The 26454-nt window shown below is 35.2% G+C and overlaps 7 protein-coding genes across 7 annotated transcripts in view; 4 read left to right on the top strand and 3 right to left on the bottom strand.

Moving 5' to 3' along the window:
* The window catches only part of LOC140978334 (uncharacterized), a 2086-nt gene extending 1329 nt beyond the window's left edge, over window positions 1-757 (top strand). Inside the window, exon 2 of the mRNA XM_073443315.1 lies at window positions 454-757. Coding sequence (XP_073299416.1) covers window positions 454-546 — 93 coding nt within the window. The 3' untranslated portion in view covers window positions 547-757. The remainder of the gene's footprint in view (window positions 1-453) is intronic.
* Window positions 758-3345: 2588 nt separating this feature from the next.
* Window positions 3346-5404, top strand: LOC140974315 (xyloglucan galactosyltransferase XLT2-like). The gene has a single exon (XM_073437698.1). It carries the CDS (start codon window positions 3501-3503, stop codon window positions 5004-5006), a length of 1506 nt encoding a protein of 501 aa, XP_073293799.1. The 5' UTR covers window positions 3346-3500; the 3' UTR covers window positions 5007-5404.
* Window positions 5405-6131: 727 nt separating this feature from the next.
* Window positions 6132-8147, bottom strand: LOC140974306 (probable cinnamyl alcohol dehydrogenase). Its single transcript, XM_073437688.1, has 5 exons — window positions 7905-8147; window positions 7698-7817; window positions 7382-7609; window positions 6867-7306; window positions 6132-6570 (listed from the first exon to the last, which is right to left on the bottom strand). Exons 1-4 carry the CDS (start codon window positions 7976-7978, stop codon window positions 7165-7167), a joined length of 564 nt encoding a protein of 187 aa, XP_073293789.1. The 5' UTR covers window positions 7979-8147; the 3' UTR covers window positions 6132-6570; window positions 6867-7164.
* LOC140987435 (probable cinnamyl alcohol dehydrogenase 1) lies at window positions 6371-7146 on the bottom strand. The gene is made up of 2 exons (XM_073456279.1): window positions 6867-7146; window positions 6371-6570 (listed from the first exon to the last, which is right to left on the bottom strand). Exons 1-2 carry the CDS (start codon window positions 7144-7146, stop codon window positions 6371-6373), a joined length of 480 nt encoding a protein of 159 aa, XP_073312380.1.
* Window positions 8148-9219: 1072 nt separating the features above from the next.
* Window positions 9220-11010, top strand: LOC140974297 (D-amino-acid oxidase). Its single transcript, XM_073437676.1, has 2 exons — window positions 9220-10176; window positions 10445-11010. Exons 1-2 carry the CDS (start codon window positions 9282-9284, stop codon window positions 10819-10821), a joined length of 1272 nt encoding a protein of 423 aa, XP_073293777.1. The 5' UTR covers window positions 9220-9281; the 3' UTR covers window positions 10822-11010.
* Window positions 11011-12932: 1922 nt separating this feature from the next.
* LOC140974278 (probable LRR receptor-like serine/threonine-protein kinase At4g37250) lies at window positions 12933-16170 on the top strand. Its single transcript, XM_073437653.1, has 2 exons — window positions 12933-14737; window positions 15356-16170. Exons 1-2 carry the CDS (start codon window positions 13141-13143, stop codon window positions 16057-16059), a joined length of 2301 nt encoding a protein of 766 aa, XP_073293754.1. The 5' UTR covers window positions 12933-13140; the 3' UTR covers window positions 16060-16170.
* Window positions 16171-20051: 3881 nt separating this feature from the next.
* On the bottom strand, window positions 20052-21948 carry LOC140974288 (cyclin-D3-3). Its single transcript, XM_073437664.1, has 4 exons — window positions 21202-21948; window positions 20885-21086; window positions 20585-20715; window positions 20052-20492 (listed from the first exon to the last, which is right to left on the bottom strand). Exons 1-4 carry the CDS (start codon window positions 21700-21702, stop codon window positions 20223-20225), a joined length of 1104 nt encoding a protein of 367 aa, XP_073293765.1. The 5' UTR covers window positions 21703-21948; the 3' UTR covers window positions 20052-20222.
* Window positions 21949-26454: the final 4506 nt, after the last annotated feature.

The raw sequence follows: 26454 nt of genomic DNA, 5'->3' as shown, positions 1-26454 counted from the left end.
TATATATATGTGTGTGTGTGTGTGTGTGTGTGTGTGAATATTTGTATAATATTTTCTGTGATTTTACGTAGTGTGGATACCTAATCTAGGTCTAATGAACATGTCAACTTGTCTAGTGAAATTATAAATTCTTAAAATTTAGTGGCGCAAGATACGAGGATTAGGGTGAATCTGTCAATTCCTACCCTCTCTGTGTGGTATATAGCGAGTTTTGGAGTAATGTAGTATTAATTAGTGTGTCTGGCTAGTACATGGCTCACACTTATTATTGAGAAAAAAATATTATTTGTAATTGTTTTTTAAAAAATAATTATACAATGTGATATATTGTTTCGTACGTCAGATGGGATTGGTTATTAAACAAACAGTAACTTCAATTGAGTTATGGATCTATCTTTCTTTCATTTTTTTTTTAAAAAAAGAAAATTTACGATGGTGAATGCAACATTGCAGAGTAAGGCAGAGAAATTGGTGATCACGCAGAAGCTGCTTGGAAGTTTGGCAATTGGCGGAGGGGCCTTGTTCGGTTTAATCTTCTTCTTCTAGAGATTAATTCTTATGTCTTCTCAATCTTTAAATTTGTCCATTTTTAACATTGTTTAACATAGTTTGGGGCGTTTTCCACTCTTTGTATTCTTTGGTACGTAGGGGCCAAAATTTGAGGGGAGTATTATGTTTTCTTCTCATTTATGGTTCCATTTGGTTTTTACATTTTGTCTCATGCTTAATTTATTTGATTTAAGGTATCTTTTGTTCCGTATGATTATATAATAATCTAAATACTTGGCATCTGGGCTTTACATAGACATTGATCAAGCAACTGTCAATTGGGCTGCGCCCAACAAAAAAACTCATTTTCTTGTTGAAATATGCAAGGTTAAAAATAAGGATGAAATTGAGTCGGGTTTGATTATGATTACATATTTATCGTTATCATTTTCATTTACTATATTCATAATCATCATCTTCATTTCCATCAGGTATTCAATTTCATCTTCATTTTCATACACATTAGAGTATGGAATATTCATATCTTACCTAAATATCATATTACAACATATAAATGTATTTTCTCAAATTTGAATTATTTCGAATAAGCTATGTATATTTACTAAATTATTGATAACAATAAAAAAACAAAAATTAGTAAATTAAAAATTATAGAAGAAATAACAAAATATTGTTAACAATTTATCATAATATCATTAACCTACAAAAATAACATAAAATATGTAGTAATATTTTTTTTTATTTTATCCAACTAATACAATTTAATAATAACATATTAGAATTAATACTATAACCGAAAAACAATATTATATATATATATAAAATCGAGTACTCGGTTCGGATATTCTTTGATGAACCATATTTAAATTTGGGTCATTACAGGTTTCAAGCCGCCCACCCATCACTAAATTTAGATAAGAAATAAACGGGCTGTCGCAGAAGTAACAGCAGACTAGAAAAGCCTTTCGTAAAAACGAGCCTTCGAAAATAGAAGACTCGTGTAAATCCGTCGAAGGAATAAAATGTAAAATTAAAATCTTTCATGTTTTCGACTCATCCTTACATTTATTGTACGAAACATAAATAAAATTTAATTTTAAAATATGAAGCTTCATTTCATCTCATTGTTATTGAAGAAATCTAATGACAGAAATACTGATAAAGTTACATTTGGGTGAAAGATTCTAAATTTAAGAAAATGATTTAATCAATGATTTTCAAATAGAATTTTCGTCTTGCTGAGTTTGAGGAGAAGTTTTTTACAATTTGTTTTTGAAATCAATATCTCGTTTCAAACTTGAGATCTTGATATAGATGAATTACAAACTATCAGACATGCATGTGAGAATTTCACTTGCGTTATACTGATTCGAATTTTTTATTTTTTGGAATTTAAATGCATCCAAACAAGTATTATCGAGTGACGAAACATATACTGATATGGGCTATGAATATTGGAGAATTTTAAAATTTAATAAAAGGTAGTCCTACAAATACGTGCCGACAACTATATCTTTAATACACCGCATTATGCCTCGTCATCATCTTACATTTTTCTGTCCAAAGTATTTTAGGAATGTTGTGAAAATATAGAACGTTGCGTTGCAGATTTATTAAAATGGATGATTGTAATAATTTAGATTGAATTATAGAGAAAATTTGTATCTTTATATTTATATAGTTAGATTAAATTAGATGGGCAAAAATAGTTTGACAAGATGAAGATGGTCGATAATTTAATAATTACCAAATACATATATATACCATTTTATAAAAGTTACTATATGAATGTTACATATATAATAGGCCATCAAATATATTGCTGAAAAATATAATATTGTTTGTGTGAGGGAGAAATTATAGGGTATTTCATCCCTATTTTTTATAATTAAATATTAAATTAGAAGAATAATAAGGTTGCTGATGGAGGGGAGAGGCGGCCGTGCATAATGGGTAAGGTTAGGGTTTAGTTTAGAAATGATTAAGTTAATTAAACATACGCTAATGTGCTTTTGACAAAAATTAAAAGAGTTAAAAAGGATTTTAACCAAATTCCCTTCATTTATGACACTGAATGAGTCGTAATCCGAGCTTATGCCCGTGGAGGCCGCCGAAATTAGCGCACCAGTACAGCTTTCGTGGCGTTTGTTTCTCTAATCACAAAAACTCGATTGAATAATTTTGCAAGACGATTTTCATTAAAATTCGGTACATTAGTATCATTTAAAAACACGCAGTGTAATATAGTAGCATTGAATCAGTCAGTATTCATAAAAAAAAAATGTTTAATTTCAAATATATTAGAAAAACATATTAAATTGAGTATACTGAAATTAGTGAATTTGTGATCTATATGTCCCCGCAATAACCGGGATGAAGAACTTCTTATTTCGTTTAGAAATATTATTTTTGACTTTCCTAATCAAACTTTTACCTACTATTTTATTTATTAATTTATAGTATAGTAGACCACATTATGTTTTTTTCTTTCGATATAATTGTGGAGAAATAGAATCGGATTAATCATTTTTTAATCCAAGAAAAAAGATTATATTAATTGAAATTATGTTATTTTATTTTTTGAAATCTGTACCATGTCTTTGAAAGTACATATTGGGCTTCAATTCATCTTTACTATGTCTACCACAGTTCAACTTCATAAAAATAGGACAGAGTCATTATTGAAACACATTCTGAAAATAAATTAGACCGGTCCTGAATTTATTTAAAGTAAAAGAAATTAAAGCAAAGGGTTAGAATTTCAATTAAAGTATATAACTTTAGACATGATGTTAACTTTTGATTATTGGTATTTATTGACATTGGAAAATAAATTAATCGGTCCGTCCCGCAAATTAATTCATATCCCCACGGTGTCGGTGGTTAAAGATCATCTTAAACTTCATGAAACAGCTTCATTTCCCCTTCTCTCCATTTCGTCTTCTTGCAGTTTCAATCGGCGCAGCAGCATACAGTACAGCAGTTGAGTGATGGTTCCTGCGTACGCTTCCGAATCCCAAACCCTAAAGAAAACTCCGCCCAGAACTTTCTGTTTCTTCAAGAATACCGTCAATTTAATCCGCTCCCACTTATCTTCACACCCTCGATTCTGGCTCTTCATCACTTTCCTCTGGATCCAAGCTCTTGTCATCTCATTTGTTCGAACCCCGACGCCGTGTTTCCCCGACCGCACAGCCGTCGTCACCCACTTCCCTTTGCCTTTATCCGTCGTGACTAATGGGACTCAGCAAGTACCTGCTTCACCTCCGCCTCCCTTCACGGATGACTGCCCGTCGGGTAGAATTTACGCTTACGATCTCCCCTCCATGTTCAACAGAGATTTGGTGTTACCCAATTGCACGGAACTAGATCCGTGGAACTGGCAGTGTGGCATTATAACGAACCATGGATATGGCGGGGCCGCCACTGAGCTCCGACCGTTCTTGCCGGAGAATCTCTTCAAATCATGGTACCACACCAATCAGTTCTCGATGGAGCTAATATTTCACCACCGGATCCTGAAGCATAAATGCCGGACAACGGATCCGGAATCAGCTACGGCGTTCTACATTCCTTTCTACGCTGGGCTTGCGGTGGGGAAATTTCTCTGGATGAACGACACCTCCAAACGGGACTGGCATTGCAAAATGATGCTGCGACAGGTTAAAAAACAAAATTACTGGAATAAATTTAATGGGTCCGATCATTTCTTGACTATAGGTAGGATTACGTGGGACTTCCGGCGGTTGTCTGATCCGGGTAAAACCTGGGGCTCAAGTTTTCTGAATATGGCGGCGATGAAGAAAGTCAGCCGGTTCATCATAGAGAAAGCGCCAGAAGATGAACAGGATGTAAGTGTACCTTACCCAACCGGATTCCACCCCAAAACAAGGGAAAACCTCAACGAATGGCAAAACTTCGTGAAAAACTACAACAGGACAAGCCTATTCGCATTTGTAGGAGCCACCCGCGATTGGGTCAATAACGATTTCAGAGGTATTCTGTTAAATTACTGTCGCAACGAATTCCCCTTGTGCCAGCTGGTGGACTGCGCAGTGAGCCAGTGTTCAACTGATTCTTCGGTTATCTTGAAGCCATTATTGAGTTCGGATTTTTGCCTGCAGCCTAGAGGAGATAGCTTTACACGAAGATCCGTGTTTGATTGTATGGTGGTGGGTTCTGTGCCAGTCTTCTTCTGGAAGAGGACTGCTTACGAACAGTATGAATGGTTCTTGCCTGGTGATCCAGAGAGTTACTCTGTTTTTATAGATCATGAGATGGTGAGAAATGGGACGTCGATTAAGCAAGTTCTGCTGAGTTACAGCAGGGATGAGATTGAGAAGAAAAGGGGTAAGGTTATAGAGACAATCCCAAGGATAATTTATGCGAAACCAAATGGAGGATTCAGGAACTTTAATGATGCTTTTGATATTGCTCTTGATGGAGTTCTGGAGAGGATTAAGGAGGAGAAAGAATGGGCTGATTTCTTGAGGTGAGAGGATGATTGGATTGGATTGGAAACGGGATAATGACAAATCCATCCGGGATCGGATCGATGAAAGTATTTGTTATTAATTCCCAGGAAATTTCAAGAAATCATCAGTGTCTTGCTGGCCGTACAAGCAAGCAGTTACAGTTTACTCTGTTTGATTTTTCCAGCCCTGGTATGCTGGCTGGTATAACCAGAAAAATCCAACATTATACACAATATCTATAGAGCTTGTTGTATTATAAGATGATGATGCCACATTTACCTAGTTATTGGCATTTTAATTTGGTTCTTCAATTACTATATTCCTCGTATCAATTGCTTTTATGTTACTCTTTTGAAAGGAGATTATTCAAGCTAAGATTGCAGGAGATTTATGGAAACTTTACTTTCCTTTCCTTTTAATCTCGTTTTGGTGGATTTTTTGTTGCTCCAATCTCTTACATTGTCTTAGAAATTCAAAATATCATCTTCGAGACCTTTAATTCTAATCTTTTCCAGCAGCAACATTGAAGTGCTTCTCTATTCTGTTTCTACGTAAGATTTATACTCGTTCAATAGCCAACACTTTACTTTTTATGAAGTTAAAACAATATGCGAAAAGGTCGAAGTTTATTAGTATCGCGTATTAAATATGATATAGTTAGTTTTGATCGTCCCCACCCAATCAGGTGAGAAAATTTTGAAAAATGACATTCTGTTTTTAGAAATGATTTCTGTTTGCTAAAAACACATAATGCTAAGTGCGACGCAGTGGCGGGATCTTTCTCCCAGTGTAGATCTGTCCATGTTTATCCACTTGTTAAAGTATACCGTTTCTATTTTCGTAGTGCATAAGTACAACCGAGCTCAATGTCCACCGCCTTTAATTCAATTAGCATTCAATTTCATTACCATATTCCTCTTCATTCTCTGTTCTGCAAATGATTGAAGGGATGCATGCACTTTTTAGTAAAAATCACCTCTACTCTTCTTCCGTTTTTTGAACCAGAGGGTAGTCAACTCTATTTATTATTCTGCATGTTTATATTATAATAAAGATGGTGGATTATTCAGAAACTCTCCTTCCTCATTTCAATGCATTTCTGTAGTTCAGTGAAAGCATGGTAGAGATCATAGAAGTGTATCAGAGTTCAAATGATTTAAATCAATATATTTATGTAACAAGACCAGATTTAAGTTCCATATAACACAGCAAGTTTTTCAAGCATACATATGCTTGAATCTTCCCTGCCATTTTTCCCTCGAGAATCAAAAAGTGCACATGTTGAAGCATGCCTTATTTATAAAATGATTGCATTTTCATAGATCTTGGACAAGACAAAAGAATTCTCCATGACACAATAGGAAATGAAACTCAGAGATGCATTGTTACTCAGGATTGCTGCCGGCTACGTCTAGCACGAACCTGTACCTTACATCGTTTTTTTCCATCCTCTCAAATGCTTCGTTAATGTACTCCATCTTCACCACCTCTATCATAGTTGTGAAACCCCTTTCCACCCAGAAGTTCAGTAACTCCTCCGTCTCCTTTATGCTTCCAAGCAAACTCCCCATTATCGCCTTTTTTCCTGCATAGTGAACATGGCATTTGAATTGGTAGATTGACCAATATTTATATTTTAGAAATAGGGCTTATTATAACAAACAAGGTTTCTAATGACAACAATATTGGATTAGAAATATGAATTTCTTATGCATGGGGTGGATCTGCCTTGCAAAAGGTGAGAGGGGCGGAGAATCATCACTATCGCGACACAAAAGATTTTAAACTTTAAGCGTGTTTTTCTTGAATTACAAATCTTGCCCTAAAAATCTCTCTCTCCAACATCTCCAAATTCTTGGATCCTAAGTTGGTTGTACATACCTGTTATCCATTCACTAGCAAAAAACTGAAGTCTCTGAGGAGCTGCCCCGACTATCAACAACTTCCCTTCTGGCTTCAGCAGCGAAAGGTACGATTCCAGGGGATGAAAAGCAGGCACAGTGTCAAGAATATAATCGAGTCTATTCGCTGCTTTCTTCATTTCAACCTCACTGGTACTCAACAAGAAATGATCAGCACGCAAATGCTGCAATGCCTCCTCCTTTTTCTTGTCCGAAGTGCTTATAACAGTAACATGATGACCCATTGCCTTTGCTATCATTACCCCTAAGTGGCCAACTCATCCCAAACCCAATATTCCTCCTTTGAAAACCATTTCAAAACCCATAAACTGTTTCAAAGGACTATAAGCCGTAACCCCTGCGCATAGTAGTGGCGTCGCCTGTTCCGGCGCTAACTTTAGTGGGATTTTAACAGCAAACCTGTTCAACATGTATCTTTAATTAACTCAGATGTTGTTCTCGTCCATACAAAAAAAAGTATTTAATTTTTTGAACCTCTGATGAATAGATATAAAAGAGGAGAATCCTCCATATGTTGGAGTTCCATCTTTGTAGACATCATTGTATGCCCAGATTCTGTGGTTACAGTATTGCTCCAGATTGGAGTTGCATAAATTACATTCACCACACGATTCAATGATTCCTCCAGCTCCTACAATATCTCCTAATGTGAAGGTTTTAACTTCTGCTCCGAGTTCTACAACTTCGCCTACAACTTCATGGCTTAACGAAACAATATCATCCATAAATGTTTGTATATATACACCAGATAAAAATACACATGAAGTAGTATTATTTTTATTTCACGTACCCTGGCACCAAAGGGTAGTTGGTAGTGCTACTTGTGAGTTCACCCTTGATCTGATGAAGATCTGTGTGGTCTACTCCACAGTATAATACCCTCAGCAGCATATAATCAGGCCCTGTTTCCCTTTTGTTAAAACAAGTAATCATGAGCAGCAAACTCAGGAGGGTAAGCTTCGGTAGTAGTCTTATTTGGTGAAGGAGAGATATATACCTGAGATGAAATGAGTAAGGAGAAAGACGACCAGATGAATCCATGGCAGCCCAAGCATTCACTTTTCTTCCCATTAATTGTGCCTGAAAACACTGATGATGCTGCGGGTGGAAGCTTAATTATGGAAATACTGTATTTGTCAATCTAAACTCACAATCAACATTGAACTGAGAGAGGTACACGCTGAGCAATTTAAAAAGATAATGTCTTTTGCTGCATAATGGATCACTGTGGGCGGCTAAGATTATATTCTATAATAATTTAATTTAGCAGTTGAAAGTATAATTGAAGTGATGATGCATGCAGTGACTTGAGCAGACATAATAGATCGATCGATTCCCCCAGCCAATCTAGAGAGCAATTCAATCATTAAACATACATTAGTTATGGATGGATTCAAGACTTTGCTTCGACGGGAAATTGAGTTTGGGGACGAGGCCTTCAACTATTTTTGTGTTATTAACAATCTGTTTACAACCGATATAAATTTATGCTACATATAAAAAAAAATTACGGTGTTTATTTACATACAATTTTGTGTTATCTGCACTCTACTATATATGTAAATATATGTCACATTTATTCATAATTGGAGTGCAAATAACAAAAAATTAGAGAATAAATATCAATCAACTCCCATAAATTTATTTTAATTTTTGTTGTTTGATAAATAAGTAAGATCAGCATTTTTATGTATTTATAATAAAATTTATGTAACGTTGGATTTATTTGTTATCATATTTTATAAAACGTGTTAACAATATGAACTTTAAATGTAGTGATTTTATTTACTATGATATTTAATATATTCAAATAAGCAAATTTTATTTTTAAATAAACTGAATTAAGTATTTAAAAATGGGTAGCTTCTTTTCGAAAATAAAATGGTTAGCTTCTTACTATTTATTCCACTCAACGATATTATTATCTATTTTATTTTTTAAATTATGAAGAGGAAAAACAAAAATAAGAGATGTCAAAGCGGGTGTTTAAAATATTTATGACTTTCCATTAATTTATTGTAATTGGATGGAGTGACTTTTTAAATTTGGTCAAAGAGAATGATTTAAAACACAAGATAATCTTCACATATGTTTATTAAAATAAAATTAAAAAAAATCGATGTAACTTAGATCCGAATCATGTGTTTTTTCATAACACATCTTATAGGTGTCATATTTGATAGAATATTTACGCAAATAATTATATAAATATTATATGTGGCTTGAGTTATTTTATCATTTGGGTCATGTTTGTGTCGTTTGGGTCGAGTTTTTCTAAATTATTTATGATGAAGTATTCTTATTTGGGTCGAGCATCTGTCCGTTACAACACCATCTGTGTGTGTATATTATATTCTTATAATTATATATAAAGATGATAACAATTACTACATCAGAACCACGCTTCACTTTCGAGAGACATCCAACCCGAATCCGAAAGCCCGTATTCAACCCAGTTAAGCTCGCGATCCGCTGCTCTTCATCGGAACCACCATCTATGGACGCTCAAATTGCCCCAAAAAAGGTTGTGGTCTGCGGCGGCGGAGTTATTGGTGTTTGCACAGCATATTTCCTATCTAAAAGGGGCGCCGCCGTCACACTGGTGGAAAAATCCTCGATCGCCTGTGCTGCCTCCGGGAAGGCCGGCGGATTCCTTGCCCTGGACTGGTGCGACGGTGGGTCCGTCGGTTCTCTTGCACGCGCCAGCTTCAATCTCCACCGTTCACTCGCCCAAGAGCTCAATGGCGCGGAATTGTATGGTTATCGCCCCGTTACCACTCTCAGCCTCTCGGTTACCGAATCTACATCATCATCGGAGAAATCGAACAGAAAACGTACCCGCGATGTTCCTTCTTGGGTTGATGGGCCGGCTAAAGGCCCGAGAACAATCGGGACTGTGGAGACGACGGCCCAAGTGCATCCACAGCTGTTTACGAAGACGCTGGTGTCCAAAGCAGTGGAGGAGTATGGGATGAAGGTGGTAATAAAAAAATTGGAAGCGGTGAGTACATCGGAGGGGGAAGTAAAGGCGGTGGTTTTGGAGGACGGCGGGGAGATTGAGGCGGATGCAGTGGTGTTGGCGCTTGGTCCTTGGACTGGGAAGTTTTCGCTTTTGAGCTCCTTATTTCGAGTGTATGGGCTTAAAGCCCATAGCATCATTTTGGAGCCCAAGAATCCTGATTATATCACTCCCCATGCCTTGTTTTTGAGCTATTATCCGGCCCAAGGAGGGAAGCCCATGGATCCTGAGGTGTATCCACGTCCTACGGGTACTCATCTCCACTAAAAATACGCACTGTGAATGTGTATGAAACTTTGAAAAGTCCTGTGGCGTGTATTGTTTCACTATTTTAGTATTCAGTAATTTTTTTTTATATTTACATGATGAATCGATGATAGAACATCTTATGGGTTGACACCGCAAGAAATAATTTCGTCGGTGATGTTAGCGTTTATTACAGCTTACAAGCATGTGTTTGTGCTACCATTGCAATCAAGAAACATTTGACGTTGTACAACTCCTTGAATGACTTACAGGAGAGGTGTACATATGCGGGATGTCAGCCGAAGCAGAGGTACCAGATGATCCGGAGCAGGTAACCCCTGTGCCCGAATCAATACGAGTCCTGAAAACCGTGGCAAGTAGCGTGTCGAGCCACTTGGTGGAGGGGGAAGCTGTGGTGAAAGCCGAACAAGCTTGCTTTCTGCCTTGTACAGATGACAGTGTCCCAGTCATTGGTGAAGTTCCTGGCGTAAAGGGATGTTATGTGGCGACGGGGCATAGTTGTTGGGGGATTTTGAACGGTCCTGCCACCGGTGCAGCGGTGGCCGAGTTAGTACTTGATGGTCGCGCTAGCATTGTTGATATCCAACAGTTTAGCCCCGTCAGGTTCCTCCGTGCAAGGAGATGGTGAATGAGTTTATACAAATTGATTATAGGTTTGTGTAGGCCATTAATGCCTGGTTTTTCTTCTTTTTTTGGATGCACATTCTGACCACCACGAGTTTGGTTCTTGATGGCCTTTTCTACACGGCAAACTGCAGTAACTGGATGTTTATCAAGTGTCCTGTCATAAAATACGTCGTGAATATCCAATTTATTATACTTAAGACGTACAGGGAACACCCAATAAACACTTGAAGTTCACCTGGTACTACCATAAAATCAAGTAAACGTATATAACCTATTAGATTCTTCTTCTTCTTCTTCATTCATTTATTTTCTTTATTTGTTCTTTGTATTTACTGGTTAAAATGACTATCTATATATTTTTTAAGAGATACGGAACTTGAGTATATTTATTTGTTTCTAAATATTCATTTGATATTCTTGAATTGACGTGAAGAAAGAATCAAGATCTGTATTTTATATTTTCGGTGAAGATCTAGGAAACTCTTTTGCAAGTGTGGATGATAATATTATAAAAAGAAAGTTTTAAAACTGTCTTTTTTCTCCAAAATTTATCTCCATATAGACAACAGATTTCATAATTAGAATTTCAAATCAATTGAATGGATTTGAAATATTTGATTTAAAATCATCTCATAAATCCAAATCCACCTATCCAAACACCCTTGTCAAATATTAATTAATTTCACAGTGGTTGGTAATATGTCACGCTTTCATATGAAATTAATTCTAGGACTTAAATAGAAGGCTACTTGCCTTGTTAGGTCACAAGATATTAGTTTACGTGAAGCATGTCAATTCATGCAGTTGCTAAAATGGAGTCTAGTCTATTGACATTTATTTACAGTATAATTTGTGATAACATACCAACCTGTTATATATCTTAATTACCTTTTCATTTAGGTATATACTTCGATCTAAACATCTAACCTAACACTCTGCCTAGATAAATAAATTGCCGGAATTTTATAAATAATTGTCCAAATTTCTCTCGAAACCATTTTTTTTTTAATATCTTAGAGCAGATGACATGTTACTTCTGTTGCTTTGTCACATTTAAGGATCCTACGGTGACGGGTTGAGAGCAATAGCCAGTGAGATTCTGGAATAATGATCCCATTAATATTTATTTATTCATACTTTGTCTCGCTTTAATTATTTCGAAAAATAGCTAATTTAAATTCTAAAGAAATATAATCGTCAAAGTTTACAACCCTTTACGATTTTATCTCTTAAATTGTATGAGACATAAGTATATAACCATATTAATACAATTTTTGGGTCAATTAAACGAACATGAGATTTCGGCACAATACAATTTTTTCTCAATAACTCGGGATTTTTTTTTTCCAAAAAAAAATAAGGAAAAATGTAAATGCAAGATTATGGGAATATAATAATTGCTCACAAAATGGCAACCCGACATTAACAAGTCTTTTTCTTTTTCTTTTTCTTTTTTGCTTTAGTCAACTCAAGTAAAAAAGATTAATTTTATGCTTTGCTTTATTGCAATCCGAATCATGACCAAGCACAAGAAACAACTTTCGAGCTGGGACCTGCTTGTTAATATTAAGGATGAACCACATCGAACCATGCATTCACGACCTAGGAAAGTCGTCTTAGTTTTTTTTTAATAAAAAAATATTAATAGGTTTTGCTATTTCAATATTTTGGATATGTATTCCAAACAGTCAATAAAATCCAGTATTTTCCACATGAACTAATTAATATGAAAATTTTCAAATATATCAGTTAATTCTAAAATGATTTGTGTTTATTTGAGATTTAAATATAAAAAAATATCGAAATAAGATATAATTGGATAAAAATGACAACTTGACTCTTAGAAGGTCAATATTTCAGCATCTATACTCCTAACTCTTTCTGGAATGGATAATACTGCACTCTTAGGGATTGTTTACCTAAAAAAATTAAAAGAAAAATCGAAAAATCACTTCTTTATACAATTGGAGGTGTTGTATAAAGAAAGAAATGGAATATAATTGTAGCAAAAGAAAAATAAAAATACGGTCATAATTTATTTATGGAAATACCATTTTTTTTCTTTAAATAACAATACCATCAAAGGTGTTTTAATTTGGTGAAGAAATTTGGACTTTTTTATTAAATGAGCTGTGACTCTTCCTTTTCAATGCATGCATTGTTTCTCTTTCACACGAAGCTCCTTTCACATGGCCGCCCCCCTTCTGCATCATAAATACCAGTTATTTAGTCTCTATATCGTTACTTACACTCTCTATGCCTCGAATTCCCGCTCAATTACTCTGGTTCTAGCTCAGCAGAGACGATGTAGTGATAAATAATGGGCACCAAAAGTTTTGGTACACTACATTTATGGAGATGGAGGAATCTCGTGTTCTTTTTCATGCTTCAAGCTCAATCTTTCGGGCTGAACACTGACGGGCTTCTTTTGCTATCTTTTAAAAACGGTATCTTGAGTGATCCGTTTGGAGTTTTGAAGAACTGGGATGAAAATGATGAGACGCCATGTTCGTGGAATGGAGTAAACTGTGGGACTTCTGGCTCCGAGGAAGCTTATTTCAGGGTTACGGGCATGATACTCCGGGGTTTCGGGCTTTTGGGTTCAATCCCTTCAAATCTTGGAATGATCGAACATCTCAGACATCTTGATCTCTCTGGAAATGTCATTACCGGTCCTATTCCTTCCTCTCTGTTCGTTGCTTCAGAGCTTCAGGTTCTTGATTTTTCGAACAATAACATTTCAGGCCAACTGCCGCAAAATTTGACAGCTCTTCAGAATTTAACATTGATTTCTTTGAAGAACAATTCGATTTCTGGTTCACTGCCTGGTGGGTTTAATGCAGTTCAGAGTTTAGACGTGTCTTGCAATTTGATCAACGGATCTTTGCCTCCAGATTTTGGTGGCACTAAAGTTTCGTATTTCAACGTTTCGATTAACAGACTCTCCGGTGCAATCCCGCCGGAATTTGCGGCCAAAATCCCCACAAATGCAACCATAGATCTGTCGTTCAATGATTTTTCAGGCCCGGTTCCCAATTCTAATGTTTTCTTGGACCAAGACATCAAATCCTACTCCGGCAACCCGAAATTATGCGGGAAGCCATTAAGCAATCTCTGCTCGACTCCATCTTCGGTTGCAACACATTCTGATTCTTCTTCGGCACGGGAATCTCCGCCAGCAATCGCTGCCTTACCGAGCGACCCGAACACCGCCCCAGGTCCAGCTCCATCTACAGGAAAGCGAACCGGGCTCAGGACCGGGAAAATTCTGGGAATCATCATCGGGGACGTCGCCGGAATGGGAATCCTCATTCTAATCTTCCTCTACATTTATCATCTGAAGAAAAAGAAAAACGAAGATCGTACAATAAAAAAAGAGACAGAAATTGCGAAAGATCAATTCGATTGGGCATCCTCTGCAACGCCCTCAAACCAACACCACTGTCTAAGAACATGGACTTGCTCAAAGAAACTGAGACAGGGCGCCGCCGCCACCGAAGATGAAGCCGAAACATCGTCAGAAATCACGACTTCCTTCACTACAGACACCGAAAATGCGGTCAAGAATCGCGAAATCCACGTCTCGCGAGAGCAGAAAAAAGGGTCCCTTGTAACTCTCGACGGAGAAAAGGACCTGGAATTGGAGACATTGCTGAAGGCCTCGGCTTACATTTTAGGCGCCTCGGGTTCTAGCATAGTGTACAAAGCGGTGCTTGAAGATGGTACAACGTTGGCAGTGAGAAGAATCGGTGAGAGTGGCGTGGAGAGATTCAGGGATTTTGAGAATCAGATTCGAGTAATGGCGAAATTGGTGCACCCGAACTTGATTCGGATTCGAGGTTTCTATTGGGGTGAAGATGAGAAGCTGATTATTTATGATTTTGTGCCCAACGGTAGCCTTACTAATGTCCGCTACAGTAAGTTCTCAGTCTACTGGCTTTTACTTATATTTTTTGGTAATTTGGAGTTTAGTAATATTTTGTCTAATTTTGGTACGCTTGACTTGATTTCTCCAATAATTCTCGGTCAAGATCATATATTTGAAGACCCGCTAATTTAATCAAAGGCATAGCTGATAGAGTTTATATCTGTTCAAAAAATTGTAACTTTTTCGTCAGACAGATTCTGTGTAGAATACAAAACATCTAATTATACCTCGATTTGTTGATCTTTGAACTCTTTTTTGAAGAAAATATATTCAGTATTCTTCATGTAATGATTTGATATAAAATTTAAATTTGATGTAATATTGAATGAAAGAAGCCATTTATTTGAAAGGATTAGAATTTAACATGAAAGATAATAACTTTAGAATTTTTGCATGGAAACATATGCTAAAGATTTTGAATGGAACAGTGAAATATGGAGAATTTGGAAGTCAACCTTGTATTGTTGTCCTTGAAATGAGTATCGTTAGCTAACTGCGCATGACAACGAAGTCAGCATTATCCATTTTGCTAGCAGAAGGCCTGGCCCTAGACGAATAGGATATTTATGGAGTCTAACATGCGATTTGCTGGGTTTCGTTTGTGCAGGAAAAGCTGGCTCCTCCCCTTGTCCTTTACCGTGGGAAATTCGGGTCAAGATAGCAAAAGGTGTAGCCCGTGGGCTTTGTTACATCCACGAGAAGAAGCACGTGCATGGGAACTTGAAGCCCAGCAATATTCTGTTGGGCCCTGGAATGGAGCCCAAGATAGGAGACTTCGGCCTGGAAAGGCTCATCACCGCCGGTGACCACAGTTCCAAGGCCGGCGGATCAGCTCGAAACTTTGGTAGCAAACGATCCACAACCTCCAGGGATAGTATCCTCGATCACACAACCATTGGGCCTACTCCAAGCCCAAACCCGGGCTTGATCGGAATTTCTCCCTATCACGCACCAGAATCTCTTCGAAGTCTCAAACCCAATTCAAAATGGGACGTTTTTGCATTTGGTGTTGTGTTACTCGAATTGTTGACCGGAAAAGCCATCGTATCGGACGAAACCGTTCCCGTCTCAGCCATCGGAACTTTAACGTCGGCAGATGAAGACAGGTGCAAGATTTTGAGGATGGCCGACGTGGCAATCCGCGCTGACGTGGAGGGCAAAGAGGAAGCTTTGTTGGCACTACTCAAATTAGGGTGTGGTTGCATATGCAGTGTGCCACAAAAAAGACCATCAATGAAAGAGGTCCTCCAATCAATTGAAAAGATTGAATCCTTGTCATCTTCTCCACCTCACACTTATGTCCAATTGTGATATAATAAAATTACCCAAATATGTAAGTATAATTTTAATATTATATTATATGACCTTGAAAGAGAAATAATTGACTTGCTTATTGTCTCAAACAAAATATGTGGAAATTTTGTGTTAACCTTTTGAATGAATATTTTTAGTTAAATTGTCCCATTTTAAGGTATTTCTTTAATTAATTAATACACACCTATTTATTTTTAAAAATATTTTAATTAAATTGTCATATTGTTAGTGAACAACAATCAAAATAATTGCAACCGCTGTTCTTCTGTTAATGCATCATGGTCTGATTAATGAACTTAGCCTAAAGTTTCTTAGAACATGAATCGGTGACCATACATATATATTATTTAAGTTCTAATTTGATATTTGACCTAATTAGATCTTAATTAATCCATTAAATCTCCTTGATTTCTACTCCCTTGGATTATGACACTTTTACGCCCGTGATACTTGAACCTAAAAAATCAATCATTTTGTCAAATAGGGCATGTCTAATTTTGCCGTTGAATTCCTTGTATTGAACAAAATTTTCCTGCATTCAGCTACCTGCTCCAATGTTAGAATATTACTAATTTTAAAAACTCGAGCCGACAAAAAGTGAAATAATAACGATTATGTATTTTAATAATGTTTTCATGATTTTATTCTCTATTTTTTTCCGAGAAACAAATATTGCTGATAAAAATAAAATTTGTGCATACTATTTTGCGACAACAATTATATTTGCTGAACACTGATAACTTGGTCTGCGACAAATTATATGTTAAGGCACTTTAAATTTTAACAATTTCATCAACAAAATTTTACAGAAATGCTTGACCGGACAAAACTGTCTAGTGTAATAATCGTTTCTGTTTGGTTGAGCAATCGAAAAGTGATATTTACGCTGTTATATCATTTAAAAGATTAGAGTAACACTATTGTTGGATCGTTCTAATGAGTTATTTCATCCATTGCTGGATCGTTCTGATTAGGTAAACAACTTTATGCAACGATGGTTTAGGAAATGATCGGTGTTGGAGAATCGACCACATTTTCAAATGTGAAAAATTTTAATAAAAAAAAAATGAATCATGCTGGAAATTGTATACAAAAAGTTATTGGCCCGAGTAATTTAACATCTTTTCTTCTTTTTTTGGGAAATATTTAACATCTTTTGTTTTAAAACGTAAAGATGTAAGATGTAGCTTATTCACTTCCCACCCCATATCTTTATGCAAATTGCGTTTTAGGTCATACAAAAAATTATAAACGAATTATTGGGCTGGGTCCAATTCAATAGATCGTGCAGCCTGTACCATTGAAAAGCTCAGCAATCATTTGATGCCCAATCTCATCAATCACCAAATACAAAATATTTTCAAGACCCAAATATAAAATTATTTTTTCAAAGAAAAAAATCATAAGAAATTTGCCCGAATCTAAAAAAAAATCTTCCCAACGTTAAAAAAAATAATAAAAAAATTTACTCGAATCTAAAAAAAGTCTTCCCGACAAAATTTCTTTCCCATTTTCACAACTTTTACTATTAATTTCAACAAAGAAATATAACAATACCATAAGTCGTGAATACAACCAAACACAAAACAATTAATTTTCATTCCATTTTTTCTCAAAAAATCCACCAAATATTTCCAAGATATTCCAAAATTTAAAAAAAAATTTATCAAAAAAATGCTTTTCCATCCACATTCCTTGCTGTATCATATCAATCATGGACATATTATTGTAGAATGCTTTTAATACTGCTTTTAAGATTTTATAAATGCCTAGAATCAATATGGAACTACATGATTCTACCATAATTACGATTACTAATTTATTTTGTCACCTCTAATAATTTTATTGAAATTGTCGCCATTAATTTCATTTATTGGTTATAGCAATCATTAGTAGACTACTTGAAATAATAATAAATAGTTATCAGTGATTAATTCATCCATATTTCTTGAAAGATTAGTCTCCCAATGCACGAGGGTAACCATGATTATGTTACACCTCCTCAATTAATTGTCCAGTGGACTACTTAGTCCTAGGGGAGAATTAAGACAACATCACACACACGATTTCTACAACTTTATCTCACCACTACAAAACCATAAAATGATGTATCAACGTTGAAATGTGAAATTTTTATTCTGTTAAATAATTTTGTATTTAAAAAACAATTTTTTTGAAATAAAATTAAAATTACACATAATTAAAAAATTTAATTTCGCATAATTTAAAGCATAATTAAAATTACATATAATTGAAAAAAAAACAAAATACACATATTTAAATTTGACAGTTATTATAAAGTGGCTGAATTTCACTACGCATTTTCATATAAATTTTAAATATTTTCAATTAAGTCCATTTGAAATTTGTGGTAATTAACAAAAATACACATGAATATAATTAGGATGTTTTAAGTTATTTTTCTGATTTATTATTACTATTTGGATTTGTTAATATTTTTAAATTTAAAATCGTTGTTGATTTATTAAAATTTAATAGCGGCCAATTTTTTTTGGCTTCCATTTTCTAAAAATACACATAAAAAAAGGTAAACTTCACCGCACGAAGGATCTCCGTACGAGGCCCATCCACATGATCGCACACTGAAACATCACGTGTGGCTTACTCAGTCAGCAGTTGGTGAGGAACGCGGTTCATCCCATTGCGTCCTTTGCCCATTGTATGTATATACCCTAATACCTATGGACCATGGCCTCAATAATATCATGCTTGAAGCCTAAGCTAGAGCTGGACTTCCACAGACCTCCATGACGGCACTCTTGCCTAGAAAATCCTTCCACATCAAAGACTATTCGAGGTGAGCTCTTTCAAGAGCCTCTTCGGCACCCTCAACCGTGAAGAAAAGTTAGCGCGGAAAAGTATCTATTCTTGAACAAACGGTATACCAACCATTAGCAGTTGATCGGAAAGTATATCCAGTACGTAGTAGATCCGGATGTATCTTCCTACCCATATTAAGAATTCTACTTGCTCCTGTTAGGTCCGAAAGAGTATTGGCCATAATTTCCTCTTCAGTGGCCATAATTTCCAATAATTATCTATTACGTATTTCAATAAAGAAAACACACAGTTGCGAGTTGGTTTATTGGTCATAATTTCCTCTTCAATAGCCTTGATTTTGTCTTCACGTACTTGCATTGTTAACATTTATCCGCCAAATTAAATATACATAAATATAAACTACGCAAGTCAATTAGACAAGTACAAGATTTTATAAAAATTGACGCAATGATAGTCAAGTGTTCCATATGTTAATTCACATAATCTGCCCCACTGTAGAAGACTGATGCATTTTCGTACAATTAAAATATTATTATTTGATAACAAAGTTTAAAATAGATTTGTATTGAAAATAATGGTATGTTTCACATTAAGCAAAAACCAAGAAAACTAAACAAGTCCAATGAAGAAAAAGTATGCTGAGAATCTTGTTAGTTTCCGTAGATTCCAAATACAATGAAACCAAACAAAGCTATTAAAAATTCATAATTTTCACATTGGATTATTGTCATGAGGGGTTATTTCTTGTCAGTAAGGTCAAACCCGAGCACAAAAATCCCTATCATACAGCAACTTAGATCTCACTGCAGATAATCTTTTCCTGCCTTCATGAACATGACTCCGCATATAAAATTAATATACAAACTTTTAAACAAAATAGTATGTTCATACACTCGACAATAATACAATTTTATATATATATATATTTTTTAAAAATACATTTTATGGTGAATAAATCAAGTCGACCCAGATTGCCAACCTGTCATACACGGGAAACTTTTCTGAATTCAAGAATTCATCCTTTTCAAAAACAACCAAAGACATGGGACACTCACCAGTCATCCCTGTCACTGATTCCTGATCAAACATATAGTATTATTAGGCCTAATTATGCTTCGCAAATAATGGTTTTGAATCGTGATGACACTGATATTACTCACAGCCGACAATGAAACTCTAAAAGCATCTCTCAGATATAACTCTCCACCCCGATCAAATATATTAAAGGCATAGTAATCATAAATATAAGTCCGATCCATCGTCAAATTGGCAAGAAACAGAGTAAACGTTGCATAATTGCTTTGGATTATGATATAAAACATAATGAAAGAGTTCTCACAAAGGTACCACTGCCAATATCAGATTAATAAGAAACCAGAGTTGAGTCCGTGCGGAGCCAATTTCATGTGCTGATCCTGAGCTCTCCTCCTCTTGAACAATGGCTCTGGTGATGATGACACAGATGATGAAAAGGCCCAAGAATCATTAGAGCTATCTGAGCTAAAATAAGCATCAACTACACCGCTTGGACTGCTCGGTATGGACTCGTTTTTACGTTTAGAACGCAGTTTAATGCCATGATCATCCATTATCTCCATGATAAGTTTATGGCATTCATCAACTTTTTCCTGTTTATAATTCATAATCAAGAATTAATGTCTCATAACCATTCATTATTAAAGGCGAGTACAAAGTATAGTCACCCAAGAGTATAGCTAACCTTGCTAGTTTTGAGCACACTCACAAAGTGATGATGGAGTTCCGTCTCTTTACAAGGCCCGATATCTCTGATAACATACATCATTGTAGCGGCAGCAACAACAGAAGGAAGATATCGCAGGAGACTAAAATCTGTGATAGAGTGCATAACTAGACGACATTAAAAGTTGATACAAAATTCACAAAAAATAACCAAAGAACGAGAGAGAGATACTCATCAATACAAGTTAGAAGCTTGGCATATATCTACAATCCAACTAAGTTATGATATGTTTATAACAAAATTATTCGATATACATACCGGTGATTATAGAGAGAATCAAACTCTCACACCTCCCCAAAAACTCCCAATGTGGATTAAGTAGCGATCCAAGTCTCCTCATAAAGTGATCAAAGTATGGGATCGGTGTCACGGGATTCATCTTCCATTGAAGTTTAGAAAGCACCAAGAGTTCCATTCTCTGAATAGTCTTGGCCTCGAACAGATACTTTGAGTCTTCTACCTAAAACACGATCACAAACAAAAGACAATAACAACACAATCAAATCGGCGAGTCACTTAGACAAACACCTGCAATGAAGACGCACAAAGAATGAAATGCTAATGGAAAAACATACTTGAAAGTCTATCAATAAAGGCACTCGAGTCTCTTCCACCTTTGCTGCCAAAGACACACATGCCACAGCAGCCAACTGGCACATCCATGGTTTATCCTTCTGAAAGCAAGGGCTAGTAGCAAATCTATCATAGTAGTTCACAGCTAAAGCAGCAGTCAGGGCATTGAATCCATAGTGGGAAATCACCTTCAAAATCCATACAATGGCATCGTGTCTCACAATTTTTAAACACCCATCTACATTTATTTCTTCAAAACTCAGACGGTCTTGTGTTTTCTCCTTAGACAAAAGGCTCAAAACCTCGTCATCCTCCCAGAAATGGTCATGCTCAAACAGAAAAATGGGGGTCTTTTCGCAAATCTCGCGAAAATCCTCGACTTCTGGCTCTTTAAAGCCAAACCCGATGCTCGAATCTTCGTCAAGACGCTCTTCTGCGCAGTAAAGGGCATCAAATATTGAATTGTAGGGAAGGGATTCTTGTTCTTGAATACGAGAAACCATCTTCTTCAAAGAAGAAAACACATGAGCATCTGCTCATAATCTTTAAAGATTCAATCTTGAGCTCTGAATCATATCTTCTTACGTATGAATTTACTCCGGTTTGCCCTTTTTTCTCTCCCTATGATGCAGGAAAGACAGGAGGGCGTAAGAGGTAGAGCGTTGGGGGCTACCTAAGGAAGAATGCAGAGAGGGCTTTTAACTGAGCCACCCTCCACGCCTGTCCTTTTTCCCCACTTTTTGTTTAACAAATCTTTTGAAGTTAAATTTTGGATTAATGCTCACTAACCACGCCAATGCTTTGTTTCGATTATACATACATAAGTCCATATTAATTAAATTTGGTTTATTAAATTCGGCCCAATTATTTTGTTGAAGTTGGCCAATCAAGTCATATAACTTATTCATAAGTTTTAAAATATATATACATATAGTTTAATTTAAAACCAACAATAATTAAATATAAAAAAATTGTGCTAACTCGAACCCAATCCATTTTGAGTTGTTTTTTTTTTAATGTTAGCTTGATCGAATAACAAATTAAAAGAGCTAAAAGTGATTTAATACCCTATACATCTAATAAAGATGTGTTTTTATCTCATTTTTTCATCAATTAAGTGTCTATTTCGTGGTATGATGGTCGTTCCAATAAAATAAACATTATAGTTTTATATTTAATTTATGTTTAGATAATTAGTTTTTTATTTTGAAGAATGGATAATTTTGCCATTTCTACAAGTGCAATATAATAATCTAATGAAGTTTTTTTCCCAAAGAAAAACATCTTTGCTTATCCACTGGCATTTGAAGCATCGGAAGACCGGTAGGATTCCACACACTGCTCAAGCAGAAGAAAGCCGGTACAAATCCCGACCACCTCGTGGCGAATTACAAATCGTTAATTAATCGTTTATTGTGAATTAAACTAAATTTCCTAATTAATCTTACTCGCTAGAACACAGTTTTGTTGCCACGCGTGCATCTCACAGCCACGGAGAAATTGATGAACGGAAAGATTTAAGGCGTGATAAGCACGCGATATGAATATGTCGAAGAATTCGGCTGTTTTTGAACGTTGACCATTTAGGGTGTGTTTGTCCTACATGGGATTTTGTGGGAGAGGAAGCATGGGGGAATGAAATTTCGGGAGATGTTTGAGCCTTTTAAGGATAAAGACAAACTAAAAGCTAAACTAATAATTGTGACCATACGGGGTATTAACACGTGTCGACATTGGATTGCGATATATATATATATATATATATATATATATATATATATAGGCAGAGTCCTCTTGTTTCCTTAATAATAAGGGCAGCCCGCCCAATCCAGATTCGAATACTTTAACCCAAGATCCCGCCATCGAAATGGAGTCCACTATTTTAACAAATCAGTGCTCGCTGCTGCGCAAGGTGGTCAAACTGTTAGCAACTACACTAATACAGTAATCCCATTAGCTGAAAAATAAATACTACATTATTGAAATAATTATGTGTAATTATAATGTTCAGGTGCAAAATACTACATTTTTTTGGCCAATATAGGTATATAGCAATGACAATATGACACAAATGTACGGTTTTCAAGTACCAAATGACTCCTATTGGGTATACAAATTATATTTTTTAAATTAGGAAAACAATTTTGAGTATTGAAAAATAAAAATATTTTGTAGAACTCGAATTAAAAATTTTGATATACAATATTCTAAATAAAACACTGATTTTCCAAGAAAATTCACTGTCAAATAATTTTGTCAAAACAAACCAACTCATATGTTACTAGGCATTCGTGTTTGTCACATTTGTTAGTATTTTATAATATTTTTTAAATCAACAAGCTCACATGTTCTGATTATGATTAATTTGACGTTTTCTAGATATGAAGAGCTCTAGCCTCTATGTCAAGTTTGAATAAAATAAATTTACTTTGATCCGCACTCCAAGCATAAGCCCAATAACACAATCCCAGATTAATAGATTTTTTTAAAAAAAAAAATACGCCAATCTCGAGCAAATTTAAAGAAATTAAATTTTAATTTGAATATGAAAATAATATTAATATCCTTCTGTACTAAAAAAATACACTTACTAAATCCATATGTAGTTTTTCTGGAAAAATAGTGTGAAAGAACTTGAAAATCAACATAGTTCAGTGGCATAAAATGTGGTTTAGTGAATGAATAATCATGAAATCATGGCTTAAGGAATATGGGTTCATGGAGTAGTGGCATAGTAGATAAACAATTATGGGACCTTGGCATGTAGTGGGGTGTTTTACCAACCTATAAATAGTGCTCAAATGCTATAAAAAATCACACCACAAACCACTACAAGTTGATGTCAATTTTCAAGTACCAAAATTATGTTCAAATTCAGAAAATTTTTCTCATCGTTTTAAATTTCCGAATCCGATCTCCACAGTTCAGAATACACCTACACGTGTTTTGAGCAGCATATCCAAATTTCAGATCGATCCAACGGTTCAATTAGGTGCAAATATTTTTTCGAGGTGACTGATTTTTGGTGTCAAACTCCAAATTGTTCATTTCAAGATTTTCAGAATAATTTCTCGGGTAATTGGGTTTTTGCTATACTTTTATGTGCATTTGTATTTTATAAGTGTACTATTTGCTATATGTAAAATGACATACTTGTTATTCATAAATGTGTCCATGTTTGTATAAAAAGAAATATATATGTTTTGAAATTCGATCGACATATGTTATTCATACGATTTGTTAAATGATATTTGAAAGCATGTTTGAGGAAAATATTTTTGAAGGCATTGTTACGATTCATATTTGAAATGGTCAGGAAATTCCGACGTTTGCTTTGATTTGATATGGCCCTGTTGCATTGAGATAAAATAACCGATACTATGTTCTCATCCCCTTAGAGGATATAACTTAGGAAATTGATCAGTTAGCCATGTAAAATAAAATGATTATCAGTGCCATTTATTTGAATTGATATGATATGATTTGAACATACTATTGGTCTTCAAATGATATACGCATTTGCTACCAACTATAATTGATCGATCCCTATTTACTGAGTATTTCTCCAAAAACTCACCCCTTACTTCCTCTACTCACATAAGAACAAATAACAAATTGAGGAACAAGAACAATAATATTTTTGGAGCTGGTGTATATGTGGATTCAAACAAGACCAATCATGTTATTTCATTTTTGTCATTTTTTAACGTTACTGTATTTCGTTCAAGTTTTGTAAAGACACTGATGTGATTTATGAAATAGAATTGTTTGGATATTTGATTACTACGAGACTTGTTGTTTACAAATTGTGTGATTGTGAAACAACGTCGGTGTTGACTAACTCTGATCTCGTGGCGTGACACATATGTTATGATATTTCTTCATGTTTCAGGTAAATTCCGAATTGTTTTTTCTGAAAACAAACCTTATCAGAAAAATAGCAAGGATATTAATATTTGACACTTGTACATTGGGAATGCGATTATATTTCTCAAGAAAAGTAATGCACAATATTGTGGACATGTTCGGCCATTTATTGAGGAAACACACATTTCTTTAACCGAAGTTACATAAAATAAAAAAAAATCAAATTCATGACCATAAAATTATATATATTAAAAAAAAAATCCCGAGTTCCCGATGTTACGCGCATGGAGTGAGTTGAAAGCGAAGAGAGGGAGGAGGAATATTATACTACAGAAAAAAATGAATGTGTAATATTATAATAATATTAAAAGGTGGGGTATGTAACTAAAAATCAAGTCCTTTTGTCTGCTAAAATATAACATACGCCAATGCTGCTGCTCTGCCAACACCCCACCCATTCTCCTCACTTATTGTTTGCGTATACTACTTATATACATACATACATGATGTATACCTCGTCTCTCCTCTATGAATGCCTGTCAACAATTTAATTATTTTACTTTTCTTTTTGTTAAAATCTGTGTTAGATTAATTATTATTCTCCATGCACTTTCACAGCGATTTATGGCGTGTTGTCAGATTTTTTGGTGGCAAAAAATTTTGAATAATATTCGATGAGCGAACCATCGAGAAAACAATAAAGCTATGCATATTGCCATATACATATATATTTGCAACACTAAAAAGATACACTGGTGGGAGCTGAATTACTCGAGAAAAGTTGCTCAAAAACAGAATATTGCATTGGGTCAAATGGTGCTTTGCTTTTGGTATATGAACAGACTGCAACCCCGACTTTTATTTATGTCCTCCATATCCCTTTCTGCCGAGATGCTTCCCAGGGCTCGCTTTTGTTTTCTATCCAATTTTTTATTTAATGACTAATAATGATAAAAGCCAACAGTTGTATTAAAATTTAACTGATAACAAATAATATAAAGAATGAGCCAAAATAACCAATCTAATTTGGTTCTAGATGTCTTTCAAAATTTGTGCACGATTTCTTATTACTATTCTGATGCAAATGGTCGCTTCATTGAGTTCACATTTTTTTCGTCAATCTCATTGCTTTTGGTTAGTTTAATAAAAGCTTCAAAGCACCCAATCCCATTTAAGTCAAATTCCTCACTTTGCGTATATCTCCACCACAGTTATTTTACCCTGGCGACTCACTTTGGCTAAAGGGAGCGACTCAAATTCTTGTACTTTAACACAATGCATTCCTTGCCTTTTTTAAAAGCAAAACGTAAAGTACTTATTTGAAAACCCAAAATTTTAATCTTTTATATACAATATTGGCATCAAATAAATACTTTTAAAACAGGATG

Source organism: Primulina huaijiensis, chromosome 1, assembly GCF_012295235.1.
Source record: "Primulina huaijiensis isolate GDHJ02 chromosome 1, ASM1229523v2, whole genome shotgun sequence".
Taxonomy (NCBI): domain Eukaryota; kingdom Viridiplantae; phylum Streptophyta; class Magnoliopsida; order Lamiales; family Gesneriaceae; genus Primulina; species Primulina huaijiensis.
This window is presented reverse-complemented; position numbering and strand designations above follow the sequence as displayed.